Raw genomic sequence first — 18,973 nt, 5'->3', positions numbered from 1 at the left:
TTTCCCCTCTACGGGGTGGGAGGCAGGGGTGGGATTCTACCAGTTTGCACCCTTTCGCTAGAACCGGTGGTTAATACTCTAAGCAGTTGGGAGAACCGGTTGTTAGAAGAAATTACAGGGCTAATCCTGTAAGGAAGGCGGGAAGGAAACATTCTGGTGTTGCTTACAGAAACTGCCTCTCCGTCAACCCTTATTACATTCTTGGCAGGACTAGACTTCCTGTCTCAGGAACTTCTCTGGAGTTATTTTTCCCCTCCTTTGCTGGTACTTTGCTTGTGTGGAGGGACCATTCAAAGTTACAATGGCACTGAACAAAGTGACTTCTTATGACCGTTTTTCCACTTACAACTGTTGTAGCTTCCCCACAGTCATGAGAGGTCAGACGAGGAGATGTTGGGTTGGCCACGCCCAGCCAATCACATGACCACCAAGCCATGCCCACCACCAAAGCCACGCCCACAGAACCAGTTGTTAAAAAATTTGAATCCCACCCCTGGTGGGAGGGGAAAATGAGGATGGCTGAATGGGAATTCTAGGAGTTGAAGTCCACCCATTTTCAAGTGGCCAAGATTGGGAAAAATAAACACAAAACACTGGCCTAGAACAATTCCTTGACTCTTTTTGATTTTTGGACCCCCAACGATTAACACAGCTCTCTCTCCTACAATGCCTAAACAGGGCCCATCGTCCCCTGCCCAGGGAAGAACCTTTCCCAAGTGAGCCTCGGAAGAGGCCGATGCAACCAGGCGAGTCCCGAGAAATAAATTTGCAAGGTTTTTAGCCCAGCCTGAACATTACTGGCTAAGCCTGTCTGGCTCCATCAAGACCAAAGATCGATCACTTTTGATGAGTCTCCCATCTGCGGAAGGATCTCAGCCGCCTGTATTTTTTAATCTCAGAAGCAGGAGAAGGTCCTCAAAGTTTATGGGCCCCCAGGAGCCCACCCATCCGGCCCCGAAGGGGGTCCCCCTTCCAAGAACACATTTTGGATAGCGTCAAACGGCTTCGAGCCTCCTTTCTTAACCTTTCAGTTGGCTCAAAACTCTGGGTTGTTGGGGTTTTTTGCTGCTTCAAATCAAATTTCTCATCCTTGGCCATTTGAGGATGGCTGGGACTCCAACTCCCAGAATCCCCCAGCCGGTCAAGCTGGAGGAGGAGGAGAAGCTAGCCCAAGATGGCTGGGGAATTCTGGGAAGTGAAGTCCACCCATCTTTAAGTGGCCAAGGATGACAATTGCTTTAATCAAGAACGGAAAGGATCTCTGGTTTGGAATGAACCAAAGCTGTCGGATGCTGGACTCTGCTAAACAATTAATTCCCTCAACACTGTCCAACTCTTTACTAAGTCTGCATTACTGTTACTATTAATCTTCCTATCCTTCCTTTCACCCGTCTCCTCCCACTTATGACTGTAAGACTGTAACTTGGTTGCTTGTATCCTTACGATTTTTATTGACTGTTTTCTAGTATGGGTTTTTTTTTAAAAAAAAAATTTATATAAACATTCCATCTTTCATTTAAACAGTGTGTCGTTCTGGGTATAAATATCTTGTGCAATAACCATTACAATTAGTACATATTCATTACTATAATATCATTGCTCTATTCTTACTTCATACTACTACACAAAATGTATCTAATTACAGTAACAATTCTTAGCATATTTAATTTCCTATTCACATCTTTACTGTTTTTCGCTGGTCTTCTTGGATTTTCTAATTTCCTTTTTTATTCTACAGCCATTGATAATCCTAGTATGATTTGATTGCTTATTGTACCGTATGAGTATTATTAAGTGTTGTACCTGATGATAAGAATCATCAGGTACAACACTCTTCGTTCGACTCTTGACGAACGTATCTTTTCTTTTATGTGCACTGAGAGCATTTGCACCAAGACAAATTCCTTGTGTGTCCAATCACACTTGGCCAATAAAGAATTCTATTCTATTCTATTCTATTCTATTCTATTCTATTCTATTCTATTCTATTCTATTCTATTCTATTCTATTCTATTCTATTCTATTCCATTCCATTCCATTCCATTCCATATTTTCTATTCTATTCTATTCTATTCTATTCTATTCTATTCTATTCTATTCTATTCTATTCTATTCTATTCTATTCTAATTCTAATTCTAATTCTATTCCTATTCCTTGATCTCTATTGTATCCCCATTAATGCAACTTAGGGTTGCATTGGCTTTTTTGGCTGCCGCTGCACACGGCTGGCTCCTATTTAGCTGGTTGTCCACTAAGACCCCAAGATCCCTCTCCCAGTTTCTGCTATTGAGCCTGGTTTCACCCGTTCTATATGTGTCCTTTGGGTTTTTCTTGCCTAAGTGAAGGACTTCACTTTTCTCTACATGGTATTTCTAGTCCTGCCTTAGGAATGGGTGCCTTTGGGCCAATCCCCACAAGACGGCGAGTTCTAATTCCGCCTTAGGCATTGGCTTTGGCTCAATCCCTCTCTCTCTTAGCCCTACCCACCTCCCAGGATTGTTGTTCTGGGAAAGAAAAAAAACCAGGAAGAGGAAGTTCTATTGGATACATTCGCCACCTTGAGTTATTTGTAAAAAATAATGAAGACAGGATAAAATAAACAGAGATAAATAAACTCCAAAGAAACTAGGTACACGGTCCTCCTAGCCAGAACCTGAACTCTTCGTTTGGTAAGGAACCGGGAGCCACCTCCTGAATTCCCAAGGGGCAACGCATCGCAGAGCACGCATGGTGCAAATTCCACCATTTGCAGCACGAATTAATCATGCTGGCTTCGACAATTTCCTGGTTCCTGCCCCCGACGGTGCAGTGCCCGGAGGGGAGGGGGAGAGTTTAACAATTAGAACATCGAATAGAACGGGAAGGGACCTCGGAGGTCTTCTAGTCCAGCCCCTTGCTCAAGCAGGAGACCGTAGAGCATTGTGGATACGTTTGTGTGGTATTCCTGGCACACACAGCCCCATCCATCCATCCATTCATCCATCCGAGCAAAGGAACGACAAAGCGAAGCGGGAGCCCCTGGCACATGCAATTTATATTTTGGGCGCTGCCCTTGCTCTGCCAAGGCACGTTACTTGGGCTGGAATTCATGCATGGGCACCGCAGCGGCAGCCATGGGTACAGCTGGGCCCTGAAGCCAAGTTTCCAGGACAGGGGAAACACCCAACCTGGTTTATTCGATTGCATCCATCCTGCTGTTATCGGAAAAGGGGTGCAGCCAGCAGACCCTGCTGACACCAATCCAGGCACTGCCTGAGCGGAAGGAAAAATAAGGTTGCCCCCACACTCCCCAAATGAAAGGGGCTCGGTGACAATTCGCCGTGGCCACGTTCCCCACAGGACAAGCGTTAAAATAATCTTTTAAAAACGGTGGAAGGGAATTTAAGGAGGGATGGACGCCAAAGGAGGGACAAAGTGAAAAAAGGGAAAGGCAAAAAATGAAAATAATTTTGACGGATTCTAAATACTGAAGTTGAATTGTTAAACTGTCCCCCGGGGAGGGGTCCCATTCCCCCAGCCAAGAGCCCCAATGTAGCATCTGCTTGGGGTGAAGCGTGAGGGTCTCTCAGAATTAGGGTACCAGAATTAGGGAACCTCTTCAGAAGGAGGCCCCGGATGCTCTCTGAGCTGGGTGGCTTTAATGCAGACATTTTCATGACCCATGTAGGGAACATCATCAGTACTAGAAGAAGCCAGCGGGGTTTGCAAAGAAGAGGAGGAGGAGAGGAGAGGAAAGAAAGAAGGAAGGAAGAGGAAGAAAAAGGATTCTGGGGTCTCTGGTGATCTCTGAGCTTGGCTGTTCTCTTGCAAACCTTTAATGATCCAACTAGGTAACATCATCAGTGCTAGTAAGGAGTACAGTTTGCCATCAGTTTCATATTCTGGTGGCTTGTCCTGTCAGTGTTTGTGGGGTCGGTCTGGGAGGTTCTTTCGGTGGGCTGTTTACTCTTCACTTGTTTGGCAGTTCCTCAGTTGGGGTCCAGTTTACTTCTCGATGGTGGCTCTGATGTTAATCTTGTTAAATTTCTGCTCATCCGGGTGCCGATTGCTCTGTGTGTTTGTGTGTGTGTGTGTGTGTGTGCTTTGATCTTTCTCCTCCCTTGCTGATGGCCTCTTTTGCACTGGTAGGTAGTAAAGGTGTGTGGAAATGTTACTATGGATTGCAAGTCAGCGTGCGACATGCCAGACGCTGAATATAAATGGAACAAAATCTCTGAATTGAAAGGACGAGAAGGCCACCAAGAATTGGAGAAAAAGAAAAACTTCTAACGACATAATTTGCGTGTGCGTGTGCGTGTGTGTGTAAAACCCACGCCCCACTTCCCTGAGCCCCCTTCAGAGCCCGCCGTGGCCTCTGATCGTGCGGAGGGGGGGGCGGTGGGACTCCACAAACCTTCTTTAAACCACCTTTCACCTGAGGCACAGGAGACGCAGTGTCTTTGGAGTTGGGAAAGGCTGCAAATCAGCCGCCTCCGTGGCTTGAAAGAGGCACTTCAGCGGAGACCCCACGGGGGGGGGTGGGGGAGAGGGGGGGGGATAAAAAAAGAGAAGCTGGAGGCGGAAAGGTGCTGACTGAGGCTTGAAGTCGCTCGTGGAATAAACCTCCGAAATGAAAGAGTCTGCTGGGCCGGCAGTTCACAGAGACCGAGGAGTCATGTGAAGTCGAAGCGCCGCAGGCTCGGATGGCTCATTCCAACCCCACCCGCTTAAATCCCCACTTCAACGATCCCTTGAAGGGGCGGGAATATTCAGCCTTTTGCAAATTTTGCAAATTAGGCCTTTGCAGGACCGAGGAGGCTGGAGAGCACGCCTCCCACCCCTTGCCCGCCCGCAATCTGCTAGATCCGTGACAGCGAACCTACGGCACGTAGGCCACAGGTGGCACGCGGAGCCATTTGTGCCAGCACACGAGTTGCAGGCCAACTTACCTCACTGCGCATGGTTTGAGGCCTTTTTCAGCCTCCCAAAGGGAAGGCTTCTGCAGGCTTTGCAGGCCGAAAACTAGGCCCGTTTCATCACTTCCTGTTTTTCTGGAAATACCGGAAGTGACGAAACGGGCCTAGTTTTCAGCCTGCAAAGCCTGCAGTAGCCTTCCTCAAGCCTCAAACCGGCTGAAAATCAGCTGTGAGGCGCAGTGCAGGTAAGGGGTTGGCGGGTGGTGGTGGTGGGGATTGCGTGCGCATGCATAGGGGGCATGTGGGGGGGCACGCGAGTGTAAGCGTGCAAGCGCACACGCAATTTTTGACACAGGAGAGCCCCAAAAGGTTAGCCACCACTGTGCTAGATCCTGTTCCGCACCCCCAGAACCAACAGTTAAGTTGGGATAAAAAACGGGGAGGAGAGAACTAGAAACCACTGAGGATGTTACCTAGCTGGGTAATAGCAAAGGTGCTTTTTTTTCCTAAAAGGCAACTAGATTTCATTTTTTTCCTCCTTGAAGGCGTTCTACTTCTCCTCCAGGAAGCTTCTTCAGTTCTGACTGAATGGCGGAGGATGGCAGGATGGATATTCCTTGCAGGCATCTCTCTGGTTGTTTGCAGCCTGAAGGCCGGTGCTTAGCTCTCCAAGAGTCATTTGAAGACAGAATAAGAGAATTGGAAGGGAGCTTTGAGGTCTTCTAGTCCAACCCCCTGGCTCAAGCAGGAAAGACCATTCCAGGTCCAGTCGCTTCTGGAAAACCTCCAGGGAAGCCGTTCTACAATTGTTCTGTTAGGAAATTTCTCTTTAGTTCTAGGTTGGAATCATCCTTAAATCCTTCCGTTCCTTGCCGTTCAGTCAGAACCAAAGATGCTTCTTGGATGAGAAGTGAAACATCCTCAAGGAAGACCACCCCCCCTCAAAAAAAAGTCCAGATGCTTTTTGAAAAGCACCTTTGGGACAATCATGACTTGGATCCACATCTGGTTTGGGTCATGAAACATCTGCAAGAAAACAGCCAAGCAGAGAGAGCATCCAGGACCCCACAAGAATCCTCCCACTCTTCCTCCACCATTCTCCTCCTCCTTCTCTTCCTTCACCATTCTTCTCCTTCTCCTCCTCCTCCTTCACTATTTTCTCCTTCTTCTCCTTCTCCTCCTCCTCCTTCACTGTGCTGTCCAGCCAGTGTATGGGAATTGGGTAGTTAGGTAGCAATTGTGAGCTGTCCCCTTAAGGGAAGGCATCATGGTAAATGTAGTTAAGGTACCCTGGGAAATGTAGTCCATGTCAGGTGACCACATCTGTAATCCTGATTGGTCACTAAATTGAGCCTCGATGGGTCGGGGGAGTTTTCCTCACTCTTGGCTGAACCCACGGATTTGTGGTAACCGTTCTCCTTCTATCGTAACAAGATGGGAGAAAAAGGATAGGAGATAAAATATCTTTTGACAGTTCTGTATTCTGTACAGTGATAGATTTTGTCTTCTGTACAGAAGCAGATAGATAAACTCAACAAAACATTCGTACAAAGTCTTTATTATTGGTCCATCAGGTATCCTCATAACTCACATTTGTGATGAAGTTCTTCTTAACGTCCAAATCTTTTGCATATCTGTCTTGTAGGCAAAAAGATGGTTATCTCCTTATCCCTTTCCTCCCATCTTGTAGTTGCCAGGAGTCCCTGAGTTCAGGCAAGAGCGAAGAAACCTCCCCCCAACCCATCGAGGGTCAATTTAATGACCAATCAGGATTACAGATGTGGCCACGTGACATGAACTACATTTCCCAGGATTCCTTAACTACATTTACCATGATGCATTTCTTTAAGGGGACAACTCACAATTGCTACCTAACTATCCAATTCCCATAACACTGGCTGGACCGCACATACACCATTCTCCTCCTCTTCCTCCTTCACCATTCTCCTACTCCTACTCCTCCTACTCCTCCACCATTCTCCTCCTCCTCCTCCTCCATTCTCCTCCACCATTCTCCTCCTCCTCCTCCTCCCTTCACCATTCTCCTCCTCCTCCTCCTCCTCCTTCACCATTCTCCTCCTCTCTTCCTCCACCATTCTCCTCCTCCTCCTTCACCATTCTCCTCCTCCTCCTCCTCCTCCTTCACCATTCTCCCTCCTCCTCCTTCTCCTCTGTTCTGTATAGAAATCTACATACTCGAAATCCGCAACCCGGATTGGCTAAAACGCACTGCCACCCACTGATTGGTCGCTCGGGATCGCCCGCGATTGGCTGAGCCGATCGCGGGCGATTCAAACGACCCGATTGGCCGCAGCACTCAGCAGAAGGTCTTTAAGCCGCGCTTCTTCCCCACTTTCCCCACTTGTGTTTTACCCGAATAAAGAGCTGAACCAAGTCACTGCCTCGTGTCCTTTGTGCGTATGAGATATACGACACTGGCGGCGAAGGTGGGATTCTAGCAAATCCCACACCGCACGTGGCCCACGGAACCGCAACCGGCAACATGGCCAGCGGCAACGTGCCACCCGCTCCTTTCAACGCCGCTACTGAAGAATGGGAATCTTACATCGACCGATTCCTCATGTTCTTGGAGAGCAACAATCTCAAGGACGCGAACGGACAGAGAAAACGGGCCGTTTTTCTCACGCACTGCGGCCCCGCTGTTTTCAAAATGGCAAAAGCCCTTGCCAAGCCGCTCGATGTGAAGGTCATGGACTGGGACGACCTCGAACCCTGCTGAGGAGCCACTACGCACCCGCTGTGCCCACCCTCATTCGTCGGCACGAATTCTACCGCCCGCGACCAGAAGCAAGGTGAGAGCGCCAGCAAGTTTGTGGCAGAGCTCAGGGACCTCGGAGGGCTATGCGGGTTTACCGATCTAGACGAAGCCCTGAGGGACCGCGGCGTCCTCGGCCTCCGGATTCCGTCCTGCAAAGCCGGATCATGGCAAAAGGCGACATCTCCTCGCGGATGCCCTCGCAGACGCCACGGCAGCAGAAGCGACCGGAGATCCGCAGCCCAACTGAAGCAAACCAGCACCGCAGAACGGACCACCGCAGCGCGCGACCGACGACAACTACCGAACAGCCACCTCCACGCACCACGGCGACCTCGAGTCCTCCTCAGGCTCGGAAGACGACGAGGAAGATGTCCATCGCATGCAGACGGGCGCGACCGGCGCGACCCACGGAACCGAAGATCAAAGTTCCAGTGTGCCGGCTGTGGGGTGAGCATCCAAGGTCAGAATGCCGTTTTTAGACGCGATCTGCCGCCATTGCGACAAACGGGACACATCGCAAAGGTCTGCCGCCTAAAGAGGAACCACAGCCCCGCCACCGAGACACAACCCCGAAGACGCGACACCACCAGGCGCAACAACACTCCACCAAGAAACCGCGATCGGGACAGCGAGAGCCGCTGGAGCCGGAAGCGAGGAACCGCCCACGTTTACGAGGCCGCCAGCGTGAGGAAACCCACCAAACGGTCATCGTCGGCCATTCCTCCAACTGGGACAGCCGGAAGGTCCACGTGGAGGTCGAGATCGAGTGACCGCCCTGCAAAATGGAAGTCGACTCCGGGTCGCACTCTGTCCATGGTCGCATGGCGGGAAATTAAGCGACTAGTACCTTCCATGAAGCGGCACGAGCTGGAGAGCCAAACACTCGCCCTCAAAGATTACCAGGGGAATCGCATCCCCGTGGTGGGGACCGGGCACTTCAAGGTCACTTTTAAAGGCGCACCGAAATACTTCCGCTAACAGTCGCCGAACGAGACCGCCCCAGCCTATTGGGACTACAATGGTTTGCGCCGCTGGGACTAGAAGTGACCGGCACCAACCACATCGCCGAAGCAGACTGGGAGGAACAGCTCAGGCGCGACTTCCAGGAGGTCTTCGACGGGAACCTAGGCAAGTACCGGGCCCCCAATATCGTTCAGCCTAGACCCCACCATTGCACCCATCCGCCTCAAACCCAGGCGAGTACCTTTCGCCCTCCGACCCAAAATCGATGAGCAATTAAACAAGCTCATCGAACAGGAGTCCTCGAGGCCACAGATCATGCCCGATGGGAGACCCCCATAGTCACCCGATAAAGCCAGACGGGTCGGTGAGAATCTGTGGGGACTACAAGGCCACCCTAAACCGCGCGCTACAACAAAGCGCCTACCCCGTCCCAGTAGTACAACACCTCTTGCACTCACTGGGAGGAGGCAGGGTCTTCGCCAAACTCGACCTGGCACAAGCCTATCAGCAACTGCCGGTAGACGAGGAAACCGCCAAGCGCAGACAATAGTCACACACCGGGGGCCTTCCGCTGCAAGAGGCTGCAATTGAGTCAGCGTAGCCCCGGGGTATTTCAAAGCCTGATGGAAAGACTCCTCCGGGCATAAAAGGGGTGGTGCCGTACTTTGACGATGTATTGGTAGCCGGGCTGATCGGAAACAATTAGAGGGCCGCCACGGGAAGTACTGAGGAGATTCCAAAACGCGGGCTCAAGGTTAAGAGAGAGAAGTGCCAACTGCACACAACAAGGGTCGAGTTCCTGGGGTATTTACTAGATCAGCATGGAATCCACCCCACCGAGGGCAAAATAAAAGCCATTAAAGAAGCCCGAAGCCCGAAACAAAACGGAATTACAAGCGCTCCTGGGGTTAATAAATTTCTACAATGTTTTCCTGCCCCAAAAGGCGACACGGCGGAGCTATTGCATAGGCTGCTCGACAAGACAGCCACCTGGACGTGGGGGAGACGAGAAGAGGACGCCTTCAACAGAACCAAGGACCTTCTCACATCAGACGCTGTCCTCATCCAGTACAGCGAGACACTCCCCATCACGGTAACGTGCGACGCATCCCCTTTCGGAGTAGGAGCCATCCTCAGCCACACCCTCGCAGACGGAAAAGAAGCGCCCATCGCTTTTTCTCGAGGACCTCTCAAAACCCGAACGAAACTACAGCCAATTGGATAAGGAGGCTTTAGCCATTGTCAGCGGCCGTAAAGAAATTCCACGAATACCTTTACGGCAGGACCTTCACCATAATCACGGACCATAAACCACTGCTGGGAATACTGGCAGGAGACCGGCCACACCAATCATCCTCTCCCAAGGATGACAAGGTGGTCCGAATTTCTTGCCGCCTACAATTACCGACTAATCCACCGCCCGGCAAAACAATTCCGCACGCAGACGCCTCAGCCGCACACCGTTGCCAACCCTGGACGACGACCCAGCACCAACCACGTCTACCCTGAGCATCGAGACCTTACCCAACCTACCCTGACCGCGCCAGACATTGCCCTAGCAACCAATAAAGACAGACGTCTGGCGCAGGTCCTGAGATGGGTGGGGAAAGGCTGGCCAGAAAAAGAGGAAGACAGCGAGTTCAAAGCTTACCGGAGCCGACAAACAGAACTGTCAACACAAAAGGGTTGTTTATTGTGGGGGGACAGGGTCGTAATCCCGGAAAATTACAAAAAAAAGTCCTAAGCATGCTACACGAAGGGCACCCGGCATCGTTAGGACAAAAGCCTGGCCAGAAGCCACGCCTGGTGGCCAGGGATGGACAAAGAGATCGAAGCCTGGGTAGCCTCCTGCAAGCAGTGCCAGGAATCAAGACCAAACCCCCGCCGCCCGAGCCGAGAGTGGGAAACCCCCAGGGGTCCATGGTCCCGAATCCACGTAGATTTCGCAAGGGACCAACCAAAGGACACACCTTCCTGATAACCGTAGACGCTTACTCAAACTGGCTGGAGGTAAGCAACATGAAGACGACCACCACAGACTCCGTCATCAGAGAACTCAGCAAACTCTTCGCAACCCACGGCCTCCCAGATGTCATCGTATCGGACAACGGCCCCCAGTTCACCGCACTCACCGTTCGAGAAATTCCTAGCAGAACGAGGAATCCGACACGCATTAACAGCGCCGCACACCCGGCGCGGCGAACGGTAGGGCGGAGAAAATGGTCCAATTCACAAAAAGACCATCCAAAAGATCGAAACCGCGACATACAGGACAAGATAAATCGAATGCTCCTAATTCAACACATAACCCCGAGTACCACAACAAACAAGAGCCCAGCGGAGCTATTAATGGGAAGAAAACTGCGATCCCGCTCGACCGCCTGCACCCCACATACAACCCGGAAAGACCCCCTGATTCTACCAGCAAACACAGAACATTCTCACCGGGAGACAAGGTTTACGCAAAAACCTCACCGGAGACCCCTCTGGGTACCGGCAACGATCACCCAAGCAACAGGGCCACTCTCGTACCGCCTCCAAACAGCTGACGGACGAGCGTGGAAGCGCCACATCGACCAACTGAGATCAAGAACCACCGCAGGAAACACAACCGACACGCAGATACCAGGTACAGAAGGGAACCGGCAGGACACCAACCAAGAGGAGAGGGAAGACCCCAAAGAACAAACCCACCCGAAAAGGAACCAGCAGTACTCACCACCTGAAGAACCGGAGAGCGACCCACTCGAAGCCTCGCCTGGAAGGAGCAGCCGAGCCAGCTCAACCGACCCCGAAGCCCGAGCGGGAGCAGCCAAGCCAGCTCAACCAGCCCGAGAAAAGCCGAGCGGGAGCAGCGGAGCCAGCAGCTCGACCGACCCGGGAAGACCAGGAGGGAGCAGCGGCGAGAGGCCTGACTCACCTTCCAGGCGGTTCCATCAACGAGGCGGAGAGCGACAGGAGTCCCACCCAACCGGCCAACAACCAGATGACAACTGACCAACGCAAGTCAAGTAGGAAAATACGGAGCCCGCTACTTACGGGACTACGTCACGTAGGACCAAACCAAGAGGGGAGGGGTGTTCTGTATAGAAATCTACATACTGAAATCCGGCAACCCGGATTGGCTAAAACGCACTGCCACCGGATTGGCTGAGTGCGCGGCACTGATTGGTCGCTGGGATCGCCCGCGATTGGCTGAGCCGATCGCGGGCGATTCAAAACGACCCGATTGGCCGCAGCACTCAGCAGAAGGTCTTTTAAGCCGCGCTTCTTCCCCACTTTCCCACTTGTGTTTTACCCGAATAAAGAGCTGAACCAAGTCACTGCCTCGCGTCCTTTGTGCGTATGAGATATACGACATCCTCCTCCACCATTCTCCTCCTACTCCTCCTACTCCTCCTCCATTCTTCTCCTTCTCCCTCTCCTCCCCCCTGCAAACCTTCCCCCTTCTAGCACTGACTGTTATCTCCTTTGGCTAATCGCGAGCCTGCAGGGAAAGCACCCAGGGTCGGGGAGCGCGGCTCCCTGACGTTTCTTTCACCTGGGTTAAAAACCTCCTCGTAAAACCCGACCGCGACCCCCCAAGATCTCCATGCCGATAGCAAAACGTCCCTGGGCCATCGGAGCGCGGCGTCGTTTATGTGAAAGAAACCAGACGGGGGACGAGTAGATGCCCTCGGCTTACAGCCGGCCGCGACCTTGATCCACGCTTTGACTTGGGACATTTCCTTCCTCCCCACCTCCGCAGTCCCACCTGGGGGATGAGGAGGGGGGGAGGATGCTAGAGACCCCATTTAGGCGGTGAACTCTGCCGGGCGGGCTGCGGATCCCGGGCCGGGGGACTTTGAACCACCCAGAAACGCGAAAAGAAACGAGCCTCCTTTTCGCCCGTGTAATCAACCCGGCAGCCTCGGGGGGGTCTCTGTCAAGGCAGCGGCAACCGATCCCGGCGCTGAAGAGGTCGGGGAAAAAGTGGGGCCCGGGGGGGGTGGGCTTGCAGACCCCTCCAGGAACACACACACACACACAGACACAGACAGACACAGACACACACACACACACACACCTGCCCGCCGCGCGAGGCGTCTCGCTTGGCAGTCCGGGGAGTCTGTAAATCTTCCCCCCGTCAGAATCAATGAGCTGAATTAACGGCCGGCGCCGCCGTTTCAGCTCCCAGGAGCGATCCCTCAATTCGGGGGGAGGGGGAGCAGCTGAGGGGGACCCCCCCTCCTCCTCTGCCGGAGAAGGCCAAGGGCGAGGCGCGCACAGACGCCCGCCGGAGGGGGTCCCCGCTTTGGTGCGCCGGAGAGGGACCCACCTCCTCCTTCTCCTCTTCCTGGGGGCGCAAAGGGTGGGGAGGCGATTCCAGGGGGGGGGGACGAGCAAGGGGCAGAAACTGGTGGGGAGGCGCCCCCTCCAGGGAGAAAAAGTGGGAGGGGGTGGGCGCTTCCAGGGAGGGGGGGTCTCTCTTGCAAAGCGCAATGAGCTTTTTCTCTATTCCTGCCCAGCCTCGCCCCCCCGCCGGCTGAGAATTTGGGGCGCAGAAGCTCCAGACCCCTCCCCCCTTCCCCCAATTCCTTTCCCCGTTGCCTCCCCCCCTCTTCGTCCTCTCCCCTTCCTCCCCCCCCAAAAAAAGAAACCCCTTGCTTAGCCGCAGCCCGGCGTTGCCTGAGAGGCAGGCGAACGGCTGCGGCGCCTGGAATTGAAAGCCTAGCCCCCAACACACACACCCCACCCCAAAAAGCCATCAGAGGGGAGAGGGACAGACAAACTCACGCTTATTTTCGTGGCGCCTTTGCCGATTTCTTCCTGCGGGGATGCTTTTAGCTGTCGGGTGGGGGGAGGAAGGAGGGAGAGAAGAAGAAGGGAGAAGCCATTAGTTCAGCCTGGAGAAAGGCGGCCTGGGGGGTGGGCGGGCGGGCGGGGGGGAACCATCAACCCTTGGCCTTTAAGGTGGGCTTTAGAGGCAAGGCTGGTGGGAGTAGGGAGAGCGGAGATTAAGGGGAGGGGGAGAGAGAGGGGTGCTCAGCCCTGCAAGCCCAGGGGGGACAGGTGTGTGGGGGGGGGGGTGTTCTGACCCACGCCCTTTTCCAACAAATCACACACAATCCAAAAGGAACCGAAACCTTGTAAGGCTTTTGCAAAATAATGAGCTGGGATAAGCACCAGCCTCGCCAAACGGTGCGAGACTTGCCAAAAGAGAACAGACAAGAAATCATTTGCAATACAAGAATCTTCAAATACAAACTCAGGATACCGGAATGTCCACGAGGCTGGAGTTTCAAAACGTCTTTGCTTCCTGCAAAGTACGTCGGTTTCACGGCTGGCTTTTATCTTCTTGAAGGAGGGGCCATTACCCTGCAGCCTTACTCCCGAGTCGCCCGTGCTGTTGTAACTGCTCTTTCCCCCGAGCAATCCTTGCGTGCACGCTTTGCACGGGGCACAGGCTCCTCGGGAACCTCCTCATCGCTGCTGCCAGCCCCCACCATCTCCGAAGGCAGCAGTCCACTCCCTAATGGTCCCGGCCCCTCATCCGAGTCCTCGCTCTCCTCAGCCATCTGCACCTGCTACCGGCTAGCCACAACAGTGGGGAGGGGGGGCAGGTGGGGGGAGGATGAAGGCCAGTTTTCCCAGCCGTTTCCCCAGCCGTAAGGACAGCCTGCCCAGCAGCGAGGAATAACAGAATAATGGAGTGAGAAGGGGCCGTGCGGGGGAGTGTCCTCTATAGTCCGACACCCACAGGAATTTTTCAACACCTGGCAGGAAGGAAAGTGGACAAGGCTGGTGGCTGTGGCACAATGAGTGGGGAATTTTGACTTGGCCTGGCTTAATTTTTCTGCATTGGGGGTGTGTGTGTGTGTGTGAAGAGAGGCGCATTGGGTGCTGGGTTCAATTCAAGGGGTTGCTTGTGACTTATAAAGCCCCACCTGGCATGGGGGCCAGGCTACCTACCAATTGCCTTTGTCCCATTATATCAGCACACACACACACACACACACACACACACACACACACACACTCACACTGTCAGGCTACAGGTCTGTTGCGGACTCCGTGAGGTAGAACATAGTCTAATAGGCTTGGAAGGGACCTTGGAGGTCTCCTAGTCCAACCCCCACTACTCAAGCAGGAAATCCTATATACCATTTCAGAATAACTGAGTTGGAAGGGACCTTGTAGGTCATCTAGTCCAACCCCACCCCCACCCCCCAAGCAGGAGAGCCTGCACCATTTCTGACCCATGGCAGTCCAGCCTCTTCTTGAAAGCCTCCAGGGATGAAGCTCCCACAACCTCCGAGGGCAACTTCTCTTCCATGGGTGGATTGTCCTCACCGACAACACATTTCTCCATAGTTCTAGGTTGCTTCTCTCCTTGATTAGTTTCCGTTGCTTGTCCTGCCTTCTGGTGCTTTGGGAAATCGATTGACCCCCTCCCCTCTGGGGCAGCCCCTTGTCACAAAGCCAGAAAGGTTGGGGATCACAGGTCCAACTGCTTTTAATGTTTTAAGACACCCAGAATCTCCCCACAGCGGGACGGGTGGCAAACAAATATAATAAGCAAAGACAATTAATCAGAATAGTGCCTGCTGCTAGTCTCTTCCCTCTTTGCCAAGACTGGCAATGCCAAAAGCTGCTCTGGTCGTTTCCATCGTTCTTTCTTCCTGTCCCTCCATCACACAAGAAAGGGAAGGATGGACAACTTCCTCACTGGCGTTTGTTCTCCGAGCCTGCTGTCCCGTTTCCAGATGTTTTATTCACCGGACTGGGTAAATATCATCTGAACTTCAGCTGAAGGGCCGTCAACTCATTACATATTTCTAGGGTCTTTTTAAGAGTTGCCAACAGAAAGGAGTGGGGGGGGGGGAGGAAGGGGTTTGAAAGAGCAATGCGGCAGCTCGGAAATCGAAAGCGCATTCCATAAATAGTTTTTTCAGAGATAGTAAATAGGCGACTGAAGTTTCTGCCATGCAAAATTCAAACCGGAGAGCATGATGGATGACTCTGGGCTATGGAGGTGTCCCATTGGAGAATATGGGTTGCGTGGCTTACGGGGGAGGAAAGGGCCCTGATTCCCTTCATTATCCACACCTGGGAATGAGAGTTTAAAAGAGATGCATGCTCAGTGCGGCAGCTGCTGGGAGCAAACGTGAGTTTATCCTGTGTTGTCATTGCTTTTCTGTGTTCCTGGCATCTTCCCAACCAATGTTGAGTTATTGCCGTGCCTTTAAATCTGGCATTCTTGCTTCTGCCCTACTGGACTAATTGCCTCATTTTGCCTTGATTGGACTTATAGTTACAGTTTTTGTTGACCTTGTTTCGGACTTGATTCTCTGCAGCCAAAGGCTGTTCCTGGGAGAGTTTTTCTCCGGCCAGAAGTTAACCTGGACATTGGGGGCAAAGTTGGAGCGCATAAGGGGACTGTTAAGTCGGCCGATCGATCCCAAGAACAGACGCGACGCAGTGACTGGTTCAAAGCTCTTTTTATTTAAGTTGAATCTGCCGCCGGCTTGGAGTGCGGCGGCTTATATTGAACTGGCGCCGGGCACCGCAGCCAATGACAGCCGTTCGAATCACCCGCGATCGGCTCGGCCAATCGCGGTTGCTTCGTAACGGCCAATCAGCGCCGCGCACTCGACCAATCCGAGTGCTGTGCGTTTAGCCAATCAGAAGTGCAGGTTTACAAGAATGCAAATATATATACAGAACAGGGACTCCTACGGATTCTCTGACTGTGTGGCCTTTGTTTATACGCCACGAGCCTGAAATTATTTCTAAATTTGGGGCGGGGTTAGATCCGTCTTTTGCAAGACTGGTGATCCTCAACGTACGATCCAAAATCAACGAGTCCACGATGGCCAAATGAATGGAGCAAAAAAACCCCAACAACCTCGGCTTCTGCCATTTGCCGTGCCATCTCTGTGGGACTCCTAACCTCCAGAGCACCAGATGATGCACAGCTGGGAAAAATGACTGAAGGGCTGGGAGGAGCTGCAGAGAACGCCATGATATCACCTGTGATTAGCTAAGGGGGGCGGGTGGGGGGAAGGATATCTCAGGACCGAGATGTGGAGAATGGAGAGCAGAGCGAGAGAGGAGGAGGAAGAGGAAGAGGAGGAAAGGGAAGAGGAGGAGGATTATGAGGTCCTTGGTGCCCTCTGAGCTTGCAGACGTTTCATGACCCAACTAAGGAACATCATCAGTGCTAGAAGGGAGTGAATTGAAGTTTCTGGAGAGGAGGAGGAGCTGGAGGAAGGGGAGGAAGAGGAAGTGCAGCAGGAGTTGCAGGAGCAGGGGTAAAGGGAGGAGGAGCAGCAGGAGGAGCAGGAGGAAGGGGAAGGGGAGGAGGAGGAGGAGGAGGAGGAGGAGGAGAATGACTGTGGGGTCCTTGGTGCTCTCTGAACTTGGTGGTTTTCTTGCAGATGTTTCATGGCCCAACTAGGGAACATCATCAGGGCTAGAAGGAGGAGAGATATGTGGAGAGGAGGAGGAGGAGGAGGAGGAAGAGGAGGAGGATGAGGAGGAGGAGGAGGACGACTATGAGGTCCTTGGTGCTCTCTGAGCTTGCAGATGTCTCATGACCCAACTAGGAAACATCATCAGTGCTAGAAGGGAGTGAAGTTTGTGGAGAGCAGGAGGAGCTGGAGTAAGGGGAGGAGAAGGGAGTTCAGCAGGAGGAGGAGCAAGGGGAGGAGGAGGAGGAGGAGCAGGTGAAACAGGACCGGAGTGGTCCTAGATGCTCTCTGATCTCGGCGGTTTTCTTGCAGATCTTTCATGGCCCAACTAGGGAACTTCATCAGTGCTAGAAGCGGGTGGGGACGGTGGAGTGAAACGGAGGAGTAGGGAGGCCCCAGGGGAAGGGAGGGAGGCATCAAACAAGGGAGGGGCCCCTCTGCTGAGTCCAGCAAAAAGAGGGGTGCAGTTCTTGGGGGAGCAAGGAAGAGAAACAACCCAGGCAATGCTCCCAGAGGCTGACATCACTCTGGGGCTTCCCAGTTGCTCTGCATCCAACAGATCTGACCAACTTTGGTTCCTTCCAAACGGGGGTTTGCTCCGGTTCTTGGTGAAAACAGTGTTTATCCTTCCTTGACTCCTCCTGAAAGATGGCTGGACTTCAACTCCTAGAATTCCATACCTTAGCCAGTAGTTGGGGATTCTGGGAGTTGGAGTCCCGCCCATCCTCAAATGGCCAAGGATGAGAAATTTGATTTGAAGCAGCAAAAAAAACACAACCCAGAGTTTTGAGCCAACTGAAAGGTTAAGAAAGGAGGCTCGAAGCCATTTGACGCTATCCAAAATGTGTTCTTGGAAGGGGGACCCTCTTCGGGGCCGGATGGATGGGCTCCTGGGGGCCCATAAACTTTGAGGACCTTCTCCTGCTTCTGAGATTAAAAAAAACAGGCGGCTGAGATCCTTCCCCAGATGGGAGACTCGCCAAAAGTGATCGATCTTTGGTCTTGATGGAGCCAGACAGGCTTAGCCGGTAATGTTCAGGCTGAGCTAAAAACCTTGCAAATTTATTTCTCGGGACTCGCCTGGTTGCACCAGCCTCTTCCGAGGCTCACTTGGGAAAGGTTCTTCCCTGGGCAGGGGACGATGGGCACCAGAAGGCAGAACAAGAAGCAACGGATGGACAATTTATCAAGGAGAGAAGCAACCTAGAAATCAGGAATGATTTCCTGACAGTGAAAACGACGAACGAATGGAACGAATGGCTTGCCTTGTGGGGCCTTCATCGCGGGAGGTTTTTAAAAAGAGACTGGAGAGCCATTTGTTTGAAGTGATATAGGGTCTCCCGCTTGGGCTGGACTAGAAGACCTCCAGTGTCCCTTCAAGCTCAATTCTGATTCTAATTCTAAACCTCAAGGTCCCTTTCAACTCTCTTATCCTGTTATCCTTTATTCTGTTGTTCTGTTGATTTGCTATTCTGATTATGAATTGAAGAGGAGAGCCAGGTTAGTGGGATTCAAACTTCTTAACAACCAGTTCAGTAGGTGTAGCCAGGGGTGGGATTCTACCGGTTCGCACCTATTCGCTGGAACTGGTTGTTAACATTCTAAGCAGTTCAGAGAACCGGTTGTTAGAGGAAATTACAGGGCTAATCCTGTAAGGAAGGCAGGAAGGAAACATTCTGGTGTTGCTTACAGAAACTACCTCTCCGTTGATGTTAAGTTTGGGTAATGAGAGGCTGAACCAGAGCATGGTGCAACTAATACTTTATTAAGATAATAAAGGACTGAACGTGCTAGCCAAGCCTGGAACTGGCTCGCAGCGATCAGCAAACGGTTGGACCCCGCAGCCTGCTTTTATAGCTGGCTGCTGGGGAGAACCAACCAA

General features: G+C 52.3%; 1 protein-coding gene across 1 annotated transcript in view; it reads right to left on the bottom strand.

Moving 5' to 3' along the window:
- The window catches only part of VSTM2L (V-set and transmembrane domain containing 2 like), a 76,450-nt gene that overhangs the window by 9,974 nt on the left and 47,503 nt on the right, over nucleotides 1-18,973 (bottom strand). Inside the window, 1 exon segment of the mRNA XM_087931964.1 lies at nucleotides 13,415-13,468. Coding sequence (XP_087788090.1) covers nucleotides 13,415-13,468 — 54 coding nt within the window.

The sequence above is a fragment of the Pseudonaja textilis genome, chromosome 3 (assembly GCF_049901715.1).
Source record: "Pseudonaja textilis isolate UNSWEBS1 chromosome 3, rPseTex1.2, whole genome shotgun sequence".
Lineage (NCBI taxonomy): Eukaryota > Metazoa > Chordata > Lepidosauria > Squamata > Elapidae > Pseudonaja > Pseudonaja textilis.
This window is presented reverse-complemented; position numbering and strand designations above follow the sequence as displayed.